General features: G+C 34.6%; 1 protein-coding gene across 1 annotated transcript in view; it reads right to left on the bottom strand.

The window, feature by feature from the left end:
• The window catches only part of Epha6 (EPH receptor A6), a 1,087,127-nt gene that overhangs the window by 616,547 nt on the left and 455,580 nt on the right, over positions 1 to 15,000 (bottom strand). The window contains exon 4 of the mRNA XM_008841732.1: positions 3,703 to 3,858. Within this exon, the coding sequence (XP_008839954.1) occupies positions 3,703 to 3,858 (156 nt within the window). The remainder of the gene's footprint in view (positions 1 to 3,702; positions 3,859 to 15,000) is intronic.

The following is a 15,000-nucleotide window of genomic DNA, read 5'->3' as shown; positions in this document are numbered from 1 at the left end:
AGGCTAGGTGTACCTCACATAAACATACTAATCGATCTTTGTTTTTCTCTGGTTAGCCTGTCTTTTATTACAGAAATCTATTTTAACTAATAACTATGAAGTACAAGAATAAAAATGTTTAGCCTTTTCCCAAAGGAACAATGGACCAGCATTCTTTGTCTAAAGCTGTCCAACAATGGTAGGAGTCAATGTTTCTCTACTTTCTCTTAATCTAGCCAGGCAGAATAAAAAGTCTGAAATACCATTTTTATGTAATTAAAAGAAAGAAAATCCAGGCAACGTAATGATAAATTCACAAACACATGTATCTGATTCAACAGTGTCAAAGTCTCAGAAGATTAACAGAGCTTGATTATCCTATAGCAGGGACTTAAGATCTGTTTATCAATTACAGGCTTTACTTGAACCTGAGGATATGCAGTGAGTGACTAAAATCAGGATAAAAGCTCAGCATTTCTGTCTTCACTTTATTCTCCTTTGTTATCTTAGACTTAGGGTTAGATTCTAACTCTGTACATAGATATGTTAATCAGTTAGGGAGTATTTATCTAGACTTGTAATTGTCCATCTTTAAGGACAGATACAAGATGGAGGTAGTAGTAGATTAAATATTTTCAAGATTTTAAAGGAGGTTGTTATAAAAAAAATTGTCATCAATCAGTTCTAACAACATCCTGGTCTGTACCATCCATGTAACACTTAGAAGTCTCTGGAGATTGCCATAGACCTGATGTGTCCTTTTCTCTAGCAATACTCTCTTATAAACACCTTGGGTTTCAGCAACAATATTCCTGAATAAACATATTGAGATGACTGGAAACTAACCACCTCCAGACAACAGTAACTTTCCTGCTGGAGACAAGTCTTCACAAAACCATCTTGAGAGAATGATCAACCAAACCACAATATGACCTAGACTGCTTTGACAAGCCTGCTTCTCGCCTTTCTTTCATTGGTTCCTTATAGAGTCGTAAAATGTCTGTCTTTACCAGAAAGACAGATCTAAGGATACTGGTGCTTTTTATTTCCCAGCATGGCTATACTGAATATTTTCTGTTCCTACTTCACTCTTTCTATTTTAATTCACTTAGCATGAGAAGCTGGGCCAGGTCTCTTGGGATGCTCAAGTTGAATCTCTGCCCTAGAACTTCTGTAAGACCATTTTCCTTATTTTCTTAGCTGGTGTCTTGCTGTTGTCCATTATGACCCTTCCAAACTCAAAAGTCTACTACATCTCTGTGTGATTATATTGAAGGCAACAAATTAATTCCTTCAAATATCAACTGTATATTTATAACCTCCAATAAAGAAAGAAGAGATTCTCCTCCATCACTCAATTAGAAATCTGCATTCATTTTCTTATCTGGTTTATAAGGAGTATATGCCCAGTGGCAGTGTAGATATTTGAATATTTCCATCATTCTAAGCTAGAGTGTGTCTGCTACAATATAATAATATGTACTGAGGATTATAACAGGGAAGCTTTTTTGAGTTGCCCAAAGTAGTAACTTTTGTCAACTTTTCCCTTTGTTCTTCTAGAACATTCTTTCTCTTCCATACTATCACATTCCCAGTATTTTAAATTCTAAAGAGAAGCCCCATCTATAATACAGTCTATTGCTATTGTTCTTGATTGCCCATGATAATTAAAGATCAAAGCCCTATTACTGAAGACTCTTCCCAGATTAGTTTCAGGACATCAAGAATTTAATCCCAAATTGATTAGAAAACTCTTAGACTGCTGGGAAGCTTTCATAGCATTGGAAGGTTCTATGCAGGCTGTTGGTAAAGAAAATACCTCAATGGTCTTCTCAGTACCCAAACCTACGTGCTGCAATACTGACTTGCCATGCAAGATGTGCCCAGTATGCAAAAGTGCCATAATGGTTCTGGGGGTAACTAACTGCTTTCTGATTGGATTTGAGGTCTCTTCCACAGGAAGGATTTTGTATCTGGAATTGTAAACCTGGTCAACGCCCACTGAGGAAATTAGAGGCCCTAGATATTAACCTCCTGGTGCTTTGTTAAATGATCATGTTGTTAGACCTTCTTAATATTTATGAATATATCCTTAGAGTTTTGCTGTTCTCACCATTGGTTAGAGAAGCTTCTTTTTTTGTTTGTTTTTTTTTCCCGTGGGTAGTGGTTAATGCAGTCTTAACTGCTCAAAATGCTGAGAATAATTGACTGTGATGCTCAGCTGTAGATGGGTCATCTCATCAACCTTCCTTCATCCAAAGGTCAGAGAACATCATGGAATATTGGACAGAAAGAATGTAAAAGCTTGATGATGGGAAGATAAGCTGTGAAATGCTGTTTTCAGGACATGGAGTGGCTGAAGTGCACATCAACTCCCAGCAGCTATAGTTGTCTGCAGAATATCTGCACAAAATCAACCTAGTCAAAATTCCACTATGGATGGGAGGGGTGCTCATGTAGCTCAAACCCAGCTGAAAAGCTATTGGCAATTGATGGTTGCTGAGAGGAGAATCATTCTTCTTTAAACTTGAGCCACTGGCAGATTTCCTGTGGTCTAGTGGATATCCCTGTACTAATGCACATATGAGGAGAACTGATGGCACCTCCCTCTTTATGAAAAAATCAGAAAAGAAGGACAAGTAAGAGCCATAGGAGGAGGAATAGGAGGAGGAGGAGGAGGAGGAGGAGAGGAGGAAAAGAGCAGGAGAGGAGGAGGAGGAGGAGGAGGAGGAGGAGGAGGAGGAGGAGACATGAAGTTGGGAAAGGAATATATTGGGTGGATATGGGGACAGTTGGATTTGGGAAATGGGGTTAGATCTGATCATATTTCACTGAATAAAAAATAAAAATTTGGATAAAAATAAATGCTTTATAACTCAGGGAAAGCATAAACACTGAGACATTGCCATTATTGATGCTAAGAAATATATAACATTATATAACTCTCAACTTATTTTTGCTTCTGTGGAATTACTTCTAAGAAGCAATAATTTATCCCCAACTCATTATCAAGAAGGGCAAATTTTAGCTATAATACCTTGTTTGTGATTTTAAAAAGGCACTGATCTTAGAAATCTATTTGTATTTTCATCTTTTTAAAAGTATAGATACTTCACAATTCTTAAATAATAGAAGACAAGTATTTTAAAATTCTGAGTGCATGCATTAAAATGACCTTCACATTTAGATCTGATATTTTATGGGTACTAACCAAAAAAAAAAAAGTGGGGGAGGGAGGGAATGAGAGGTGAAATGTGGACAAACTGAAAGCATCCCCCTTTAAAGATAAAATGTCAAGGAGACCCAAATATTCTGCAAGTCAAAGACTCACAAAGTTTCCTCTGGAATATCCTTCAAGTGATAAACTCCATGCTTCTCAAATTATATGCCTTAAACTGATTAAAAAAGAAGAATTGAGGTTTTGTTTGTAAGTTCTCGTGTAATCATAACTGCCTTAAATTCTTCAAGACAATTTTTTTATTAAGAGAAGTTTTCAGGGAGTGAAAACAGTGCTGGCATTTGCACAACAAGGATGAACAGGTTTGGGAAGTGAGCACATCTGTGGTTTAAAAAAAGGAGCTATGTTGAGGAGAAACTTTTTCCTTACTATCAGAGACACTTTTACTGGTATGATTTTGCACATTTACTTATTTTTAAAATTTAGAATAAAGAGACCAAAAGTTTTGGAAATAAGATTTCCAAATAATAAATGTATAGACTTACTAGTACATGCCATAGAAGGTGGGTCTTTCTCTGCTCGGAAGTAACCTTTTTCACACTGACAGACTGAAGTTGCTTCTGCGTAGGTTAAACTGTGTGGAGGGCATTTGGAACACTTTGTGTTCCCGGCAAATGCTTTATAGAATCCTGGTCTGCAAGCTGTATAAACAGGAAAAACAGTTTCTTTTTAGTTAATATCACTAGAGTTCTTTATTTTGTACATGTTTTAACTCATATACTTTGCATCTCAGAATTCAATGTTATGCACCCCCAACAAAGAATATAAATGGTGATAAATAAAATTAACTATTCCAAGTCATTAACACAATTACGATTTTAGACAATTAGCTGAGCTAATTTGAAAAGCACATATGCTTACAATCAAACATGTACACTTTCATTTACATACACACACATAATACCAGATTACCTAAGTATGAGGATGCACATACATGGCAGTAAAAGAGATGCCTTTGTGTGGTTTTAGGATGTCGTACTAAATAGTGTTGAATCATACTGTTCAAACTTATTCACAATCCTTCCAGTCTTTTGAGAACTTTAAGACTTTTTAACAGTCATAATAATGATTAAATTTTTTGTCTATGATAGAACTGTACAATTTTGAAAAGTTTAACTTTATATTTTTTATAAATGTTGTAATTCAAAGGTAAGAAAAATGAACAGTTCTACACAGTAAAATGGTCATTAAGTAATTAAGGATTTAGTTAGGTTTGGTGGAGCAGTCCTCTAATTCCACCTACTCAAAAGGTTGAGTCAAGAGGATTGCAAGTTTAAGGTTTGCATAAACTTCAGACATAATAGTTCAAAGTCAAGCTGGGCAACATAGAAAGACCTTGTTTCAAAGTAAAAAGTGAAGAAAAACTACTTACATGCTTATATGACACATGTAAGCCTTTAGGCTTAATCTTTAGTGTTAGAAACAAACAAAAGAATTCTTTCCTATCTGTGTCAGTAAAAAAAAGACCACATCAGCATCTTCTCTGTAAACTGCCAACAAATTAGTGCTATAAAGATGGCCAACTAAAAGAAATTGACAATGTGCAAAAAATGTCCAGCTAATTCACTGACATTTTGATAATAAAATATTCTTTAAAAAGAAAAATTTTACATTTAACTTATAAGAAAAAATATGATAAATCAAGCATTTATGTTCATTCAATAAAATAACTTTCTACTTAATTATACAATTAAAATTTTGAATATAGAATAAAGTTTAATAAGTTTCCAAATATTTTAAAAAACTGACCCTATTTAGAACTTAGAGAATATTTTAATCTACTACAATATTTAAAATCTAACAATATCTCAATTAACGATAATGCACATAAGAAATGAGACAGTTGAATTTTGAGTATCCTGGTGTTATTTTAAATATCATTTAAATGTTATTGTAAATATACAGAGAATGCTTTTGTTTTAATCTTTTTATTATGCACTCAAATTTCACATATAAATGTTGTTTAGTATATGAAAATAGTCTGCTTTTAACTTGACTTATGTGCTGTAAAGCATTATTACCTTTTATTTTCTTTGCTAACTAAAACAAGAATTTAAATGTCAATACTCTTTTGAAAGGTTTTCAGCTAATATACCACTTTCTTTTAGAATCTTCTAAAATGCTTAGGCAAAGTTGCTTCTCCTACAGGATCTTTACCATCTGCTTTTACTCATCTTGATACCTTTATGTGTATCCCCACTGTGAAACAAGGCTTTTTCAAATGTCACCATCTCAGTGAAGACCTTCCAGATCACTTTCAAAGTTGTGACTCCTGACATACCATTCCACAGAATGCCACACTGCCTTCTCTTTGCCTCTGGATGAGTTAACAGCATCTGACATTTGGCACATTTAAATTTTAAAGCCATTCCCCACTAGATTGTGTTTTTATCAACCAGCGATTTTTGTCTGTTTCATCTACTAAAGGTCATTGCCAAGGCCTAGGTGGACACTAGGTATTACTAAGCCTTCAAAGAATAGTTGGTATGTGACCCATGAGCTGCTGAGGGACTTCCTTACTTTCTATGAATTCCCTGTGTTTTTCTTTTGCTTGGAGCCTTTTCGTGAACTGGCAAATATTTTCTTTTTACTGTTGCTCTGTGAGTCACTTGTGGTAACTGCTAGTTGTTCATGTTTCATGGATGCTAGCTCCCAACACAGTAGGTGTTCATTGGCAAATCCTTGTTTTATGCCTGTAGGTTTCACAAGAGCAGGTTGGCACAATACATGTCATGTAATAGGTGTTTAAATATACATACATTCTAGAACTCCACAGTGAGAGTGCTTCCTAATTAAATTTCTGCAAAGAATCTTGCATTTCTTTTCAGTGCATGCTGTGTCACCACATTATTTATCTTACCATAAATTTAAAGTGGCTTTTTTTTCCCTTTTGAATTACTGCATGATAAATAAGGGCTAAAAGTAATATTTCAAAAGTGATTTAATGGTGAACAAAAATGTTTTTTTTTTAATATTGCAAATTGAAGTGAGTATTTAGAAAAAGAAAACAATGGAAATTCAGTGAGATCTCAAATATAGCTCAGCTACTGAAGTGCTCGCCTAGCACACATGAAATTTGGGATCCATGCCCCACACTGTATAAATCAGGTATGATGGCGCTACTGTACTCTCAGCACTTAGAAAAGTGAGGCAAGAGTGCTGAAAGGTCATGGCCATCCTTGGTGAAACAGAGAGGCCAGTCTGGGATACAGGAGACTGTCTCAAAATAAAAGGAAATTATTTGCAGTTTTTCTTCATTTAGAGATGTTGGCTATGGGTTTGTCATATATACATTTAATTATATGTATTCTCTCCAGATCAATTCCCTCTAGGGATTTTATTATGATGGCATGTTGGAGTTTGTCAAAGGCCTACTTTTGTATCTATTGAGATCACTATGTGATTTTTGTCTTTAAGCCCATTTATGTGATTTGCTACATTCATTGAGTTATATATCTTAAATTATCCCTGCATCTCTGGGATAAAACCATTGTGGTTATAGTTGATTATCTTTTTGATATGTATCTGTATGTGGTTTTGCAAGTATTCTACTGGGACTAATTGTGTGTATATTTCCTGGCATTTCCCTGTAGTTTTCTTTTTTGTTGTTGTGTCTTTACCTAGCTTGGATTTTAGAGTAACGCACGATTCACAGTAGTTTGGGAGTTCTTCCTCTATTCCTATCTTTCTGTATAATTCAAGCAGTATTAGGTGTCTGACAAAGTTCTGCTGTGAGTATGTTTGGACCCTGGCTTTTTTAGTTAGGAGACTTTGTATTACTGTTTCAGTCTTATTTGTTATGGGCCTGTTTAAGTTGTTGATCAGTCCCTGATTTAAGTATGGTAGTTCAGTTGAATCTAGAAATCTATCCATTTCTTTTAAAAATTCTAATTTAGTGGAGTATAGTATTTGAACACATTTCCTTATAATGTTCTCAATTACTCTGGTACCTGCCATACTGGTCACCTGTTAATCCTTGAATTTGTTTATTTGGGTGTGCTTTTTCTCTGGTTACCTGTGGTAAGGATCTGTCCATCTTGTTTATTTTTTTCAAAGAACCAGCTCTCAGATTCATTGATTCCATCTATTCTTTTTTTTTGTTTCTATTTCACTGATTTATTGTGATTTTTTTTTAATACTTCTCATCTGCTGGGTTTGATTTATTCTTTTTTATCCAGATTTTTGGGTTGTATTATGAAATCATTTATTTGTGATCTTTCTGAATTTGTAATCTTTCCTCTGTAGACCCTTAGAGGTATAAATTTCCCTCTTAGAACTGCTCCTAATGTCTCTTGGACATTTTGTTGTGTTTTAATTTTCATTTGCTTCCATGAACATTTTTATTTCCTTCTTGATTTCTTCTTTGACTCTTTCAGTAGTTTGTTGTTTAATATATATGAGTTTGTGTAGTTGCTAGAGCATCTTTTATTATTTAATTTCATCTTTACAGCATTATGGTCTGATAGAATACATAGAAGTATTCCAATATTTTGTATTAATTAACGCTTGTATTGCGTCCCCTTATGTGGTCCATTTTAGAGAAACTTCCATCAGTTGCTTAGTAAGTGTGTAATCTTTGGTGCTTGGGTGGAATATTCTGTAGATGTTTATTAGGTACATTTAACGTATGATCTCTTTTAATTCAGATGTTCTGTTTATTCTTTATCCAGATACTATATATTGAAAAAAAGTGGAATACTGAAGTCACCTACTATTGCTGAGTTGAGGTTAATGTGTGTCTTGAAGTTCTATAATACTCTTTTTATGAATTTCACTGTGCCTGAGTTAGGTACCTATATGTTTATGATTATAATGACTTCTTTGTTGATTATCCCCTTGATCAGAATGAAGTGACCCGCCTTATCTCTTGATTAATTTTAGTTTGAAGTCGATAGGATAGCAACACTTGCTTGTTTGTTTATGCATTTCCTGGAAATAGTTTTTTCCTATCTTTTCACTGTAAGATGGTGCATGAGTTTCTCTAAGACAACAACAACAACAACAACAACAAATTTTGTTTCTTAATCCATTTAACTAACTTGCATCATTTTTATTGGGGAGTTGATGCCATTGATATTTAAAGTTATTAAAGAAAGATATGTATTGGCAGCTTTCATTTATATTTTTTGTGTTCTACTATTTTTAGAGGACAACTGACGATGGTGTTTAGGTTATAAAAACTTTTACAATAAATACACTTTTGAGTGATTTAATTGACAGATGAAATTTTAACTAATGATTTTGTATTATCTTAGAAATAATTATTGGCACAAAATCAAACTAGTGCAGATTTATTCAAAATAATATAAATTAAATATGCCCTATTGCTTTTATTTGAGTGTCTTATACACCATCTTATTTGTAAAGAATATATTAATCTTTCAACTTAGAATTGCAGAACAGACTCATCATGAAATGGGTTGTATGGATGATTTTACATGCTAATGAAACCCACTCATCATTGCTCAAAGTATATGCATATAATGTCACTTTAATAAAGCTTGGCATCTGAATTTTTTCTAGTTTAGCAACAAAATTATAATCTACACTTCAATTTGATATAAACTTTTGGCATTTATATATGTGAAAGAAAAAACCTACTCTAAATAGTATTGATTATGCAATGTAAATTTTTCCAAAGAAAAGAAACACTCATTTCCTTTTTAGAAGGAGTTACTAAGCATATTGATAACCAATATAATCTTTACAATTTATTACCTTATTGGTGGGTAATGTTGATGTTCTACATACATCATTATATTTAAGTTTGACAAAGATCCAGTGATGTGAATATGAATATACTCATTTCTCCTAATTCAAGTATAGATAGTACTTGTATTGGTCCAGTATGGTTTGGTTGTGAGTGAGTCTCTGGATCACAAGGGCATGTTCAAGGATAAAATGCTGTATGCAGCAACAGCAGACACTCAAGATGCAGAGCTACCAGTGCCCTGCCTGCAGGAGCTCCTTATGGCTATGTAATCAGCAGAAGCTGGGATGTGCTGATCTTACAGATGTGATATGCCTGATCATAATATGCCTGATCATAATATGGTCTCATTTTGGCTCATAGTTGCTTCCACATACAGAGCCTTTCTATATATAAATGCTGTTGACCTCAACTTGAATTTTTCAGTGACTACTTGCTCCTCAGGCAGATCGTCTCTAAGCTGGTGCTAACATAATCTGTTTTCATGGCAAACAGGATCTATCCTGTAAAATCAGCTATAGCATTTCATGAACCTATAGTGTCTTATTTTTCTAAAAACTGGGGACCACAGACAGATTTCTTTTATAGAGTTATTAACTAGAAACAATATGCATATGAAACTTTGTGTAGTTTATATATGTCATACATGTGTATTTTAAGCATAGCAGAGAAAATCTTAGCAAGCATCAATCCATTTTGCAACTCCTAAATCATTAATTAATTAATTTTATACATTTGTTTCAATTGGGCCAAAGTGATCGGATTGTCAGAATGCGCCATTTGTTTGTATCTCTCTCCCTTCTATGTACTCATTGGCCATGCCTCTATTAGTTGGAGTCAATCTTTTTCATTTATATTTTGTTCTTTGTATTTTTGTAAGAGTGTTCTTGTTTGGGTATTATTTGGATGTTATATCTTTTTATTGAATTTTTACAAATTGCATACAAAATTTTTGATCTAATTTAGATGCCATTTTCCATTTTCACTCCAACTTACTTGTCCCACCCAATTTCATGTAGTTTATTGGGTAGATTAAGGCCTATAGCGCCAAACGCGTCCCCAAATGCCCTTTGGTGTGAGTCCATCCATTGGAGCCTGGTCAGCCTACCAAGAATCTCACTCTTAAATGAGATTGACTCTCCTCCTTCCAGTAGACATCAGTTACCAATAGTTCCTCAGGTAGGGTTGGGATGTCTTACCTGCTTGATGACATCTATCCTGGGATTTTGTTTGGCTTGAGCTTATGTGGGACTTGTGCCTACTGTCACCATTGTTGTGAGTTCATATGATCAGTTGTCTGGAAAACTCTGTTTCCTTGTGGTCATCTACCGCCTCTGGTTCTTACGCCCTTTCCACCCCCTCTTCCATTATCATCTCTGAGTCTTGGGGGCTGAAGTTTCATATAGGTGTCCTATTCAAGGATAACTAGCCTGCAGCCTCTGTTCTCACTTTGGCCATTTGTAGATCTTTGTTAATCACCACCTGCTGCATGAAGAAGCTTCTCCAGTGAGAGTTGAGAAATGCATAAATATATGGGTATAACAATATGTCATTTGTAGCTGTTTTAGAACTGCATCTGTTTAACAGTCTAATAGTATTATGCTCTTGCCGATGGTCTGAGTCCTGTCTAGTGCCAAGTTCCTTGGCCTGTATTGTCAGGTATATGTTCCATCTTATGAAGAGGATATTAAATCTTTTAGAAAATGGTTGATTTTCTGAAGACTTCTTTAATAATGCTTTTTTATTTTGAGATAGAATCTCATCATTTTGTCCTGGCTGGTCCCTAACTTGATGCTATCCTCCTGTATCATTCTCCCAAGTTCAAAGATTATAACTGTGCCAGACCTGCATGATTTGCAGGGAGATGAATTTATCTCAATACCAGATTGAGGAGTTCTGTGAGAAAATTTTATTTTTGTTGTAACAGGCTCCCATGTAGCCTACCCTAGCTTCACACTCACTCTTTAGCTGAAGATGGCCTTGAACTCTTGATTCTCCTACCTCTTCCCACATACTTGGATTATAGATGGTACCATTATGCCTAGCTTAGATAAATGAATATAATAAAATCCTCTTCCTCTAAGATAATGCTTAGAGCACATATTAGGTGTTCAGTAAGTATTTGCTAAGTTATTAGCCAAGCAAATTAGTGATTTTTAGGGTACACTGACACAAAAGTAACAAATTAAATATTCTCTCAATATGGGTGAATTTTATTCTGCTACAGCTTCTTTAAGAAAAAAGGAAACTTGCAAAAGACACTGAATTTAACTTAACACTTACTATATCAATTGCCAAAAAATTACATTAAAAAACTATTTAAAAAGTCATTTGAAAATTATAATATACACTTTCATGTTGAAGACTACAATTTTAGATCTTTTGTCTCAAATTGACACACCTATATAAATATATTCTCCTCTCATGTTTGAATACACATTTCAATGTGTGCATGTGTGTTTTCTTGTATCTCTGTGAATTGGATAATTAATATAATAATGATAGAATTTCAAGAACTATTTAGAAGCTACAACATTTTCAGATACAGTCGCTTGATTTTTCTAAAGTAGAATAATTTAGTAAATGTATAATTAACAGTGGTCATTATGCACTAAGCATATAATAAACAAGTAGGTGAATCACATGTGCAACTCCAGTCTCTAAAGAGATTATGAGAATAAACTTTGAGTTCTGTGATAATATTAGAGGTTTGTAATTATCTCATGAATGGTATAGAAAAGTAAAGGCTAGCGTTTCAAGAAAGAACACACTACTATGAAGTTAAGTTGCTCAAATTGGTTTTAAGCTTTATACAAGTAGCACTGCCACTGGGTCTTTTTAGTGTAGAGTGAGTTTGAGTGGAATGAGTAAAACATATGAAAAAAATGGAGATGAGCATGAATTTCTATACAGAGGGAAGAAACCAACTTGGATAAAGCAAAGTGCAATAGTGAACCAGAATATGGTCTTCCACTATTCAAAAAAATACCCACATTAGATCATATTCTTTGAAGAACATGGAGCTTTTCAGATGAGGGAGAAGAAGTGTACAGTTTATGTAATATAGAATTGGCTTAGAGTGTATAATAATTTATTAAAGGCACGTGAAATAAAATTAAAGAGATCAAATAGAACAAGTTGCTCATTCCAGTAAATTGCTTATCAGGCAAACAATGGTGATTAAAGGCATAGAATGAATGATGGTCTTCAGTCTCTGAAAGACAATAATTACCATCAAAGCACTTCAACATGAAAGCACAGGCAAGTACTTTCTGAAAAAAGCTCTAATGGCTCAGGGTATATTATCAAGAATTTTCAAATGGCCCACAATTCAATGGGAAGTTTCTCCTGTCTGGTACTGCATTTTTTGTTATATAGCCTTCAGCTATACACATGCTTCATGCACACACACACACACACACACACACAGAGTTTATTTTTTATTAAGTTTTTTAATTAATAAATTTCCCATTTTTTTTCACACCACCTAAGTGTTATTTATCTCTTTCTACTGTGTATTACTCCCCCCCCCCAGTTAAAAACCCCCACTTTCCCTGGTATTCTTAGAGACTCCCAAAATAAAACAGACTATTGCCATGGCCCTTTATTGCATCTCAGAACTTGAAGGTAAGACCCTATTCATGAAGACAGGACATAGTACAGACATAGGAAATGGAGCAATAGAACAGGAACTATGCTGGAAGACTCCTCCCAGATTACTAAGTCTCATAATATCAGAGGATACTGTGGAAGCTGCTAAGGGAGAAAAATCAATCAAGGTCCAATCCAGCTACAAAGCTTAATAATCACACCAATAACTAGCACTGCAAATATCTCTACTGGTGCAGTAGTGTCACTTTTATTTCGGAGGCAATCAACTGTTATCTAATTGGACTTAACACATACATGCTAAAATAACCAAACACATATATCTAGAGTAAACAAATACTAGAGAAAACCCTGCCTCTGTCACATCCCTAGATAAACATAATTTCTGATTGTATGCTAAATATGTACCCTTTTATTTATAGTCAAGTATACCTCCCATCAAAGAAGCTGTTTTTGCAATAGATGGAGACTATTAGAGAGTTTGATCAATTGTAATATTTTTCAAACACAGAGAAGTGTCTGTGAGATGCTCAACCCTGAGAGAAAAATTTTCAATGCAAATTCTACACCTAAGGCTCAGGGAACATAATGTATCTGGGAGCAGAGAGAGTATTAATGTATATCTCAACAGTGAAGCTTGCTCATGCAACAGATGGTGATTAACATAGAAAGCCACAACAGGCCAAAATGTAGAGAGTAAGAGACTTCAGAGTGCATGTGCAGAGTGCATATAGCTCTCCTATATTAAACCCTGAGCACCCAGGGCTCAGGTACCATTGCAGAAGAGGTGGTAGAAAGATTTTAAGAACCAGTGGTGGTGGATGCCACAAGGAAACAGAGCTTTCCACATGGTTGAGAACTTGTTCATATAAAGTTACAGCAATGATGATCATATGCACAAGACCCATCTGAGCTCAAACCAGACAAAACTCCAGTATAGAAGTAGGGAAAAGGGTAAGAAGCCCCAACCTTAGCTGAGAAAGTGTTGATAACTGATCCCTCTCCTGGGTCTTCTTTAAGGGAGTGACACTAGTTAGGCTGACCAGGTTGTAGCAGATGAACACACACTGAGGAGCATCTGGGGACACAAAGTTGACTTGGTAGGCCTTAAATATATGACAGTATTGATGAAATCCAGCAGGATGGGGGAGAGAGATACAGGAAGTGAGATAGGGGAGGGGGTCCAAATATGATTAAGAAATATTGTATAAAAAGCACAAAAATTCAATAAAAATAGGAAAAAAGAATTTTCAAATGAGACTGCATGAAATTGAAGAGTTTCTCTACAGGAAAGGAAGTAATCTAGTGAGGGTAAAGCCTGCAGAATGGAGACATCTGTGTTAATAATACATCATACAGAGGATTTATATCTAGCATTTGCAAAAATCTCAAAAACAAAACAGTTCAGTGAGGTGACTCAGTGAGAAAGGTACTTTTCCCACAAGTATGGTGACCTGAGTTTGATCCCTGGAATCCCCATAAAAGTAGGAGAGAACCAACTCTGCAAAGTTGCCCTTTGACCTCCACATGTGTGATATGGCAAGTATACCAACAAACACACACACACACACAAACACACACACACACACACACACACACTACACATGGTCACACTCAAACAGAACATAAATAAAAAATTAAAAGGATCTCAATTAATAAATTGTTTAATGAAATGAATCAATAGCTCTCTTTAAACAAAAGAAAATACAGGGTCCTGTGAGATGGCTCAGCAGTTAAGAAAATTGGATGTTCTTTCAGAGGACCCAGGTTCACTTCCTAGCACCCATATGACAGGTAAAAATTTTCCATAACTCCAGCTCCAGGGTATCCAGCATCCTCTTCTTGGTTTCACAGGCACTAAACAACACAGTTGCACTTACATGCATGCAGACCTAACACTCATAAAAATAAAATAAAATTAAAAAAAGAATTAAAATAATGGTAGAAAAAAAAGAATATACGAATAGCCACAAACACATGAAAACATGATCAACTTCCTTAGATAATGATAATGGTTATCATAAAGAAAATAATTATTGTTATAGATGTGGGTAAAAACAAATGAGAACCCTTATATATTGCTGATGAATTTAAATTAGTCCATCCACTATAAAAATCACAATGTAAGTTCCTCTGAAAACTAAAATTAGAATGACCATGATCCAGCTCCTAGTTATGTACTCAAAACACCCTAAGTCAATAGATGACAAAGGTACTTGCACAATCCATTTGTATTGAATCATTATTTACAATTGTCAATGTTTGTTATAAGTGTAAATGAACAGAAACTGGTGAATGGATAATTAAAATATGGACTACATACACAATAAAGTTGGTTTTATCCAGTTGTAAAGAATAGAAATTGGGTTTTTATTTGCAGGAAAATTGATAAAATTTGAGGTCATCATATTAAGCAAAATATGCTAAACTCATAGATATACGTAATTCTTAGATTTTATATAGA

This window comes from Nannospalax galili, unplaced genomic scaffold, assembly GCF_000622305.1.
Source record: "Nannospalax galili isolate Female #2095 unplaced genomic scaffold, S.galili_v1.0 scaffold821, whole genome shotgun sequence".
NCBI classification, from domain to species: domain Eukaryota; kingdom Metazoa; phylum Chordata; class Mammalia; order Rodentia; family Spalacidae; genus Nannospalax; species Nannospalax galili.
The sequence above is the reverse complement of the archived record's forward strand: the minus strand, read 5'-3'. Positions and strand labels throughout refer to the sequence as shown.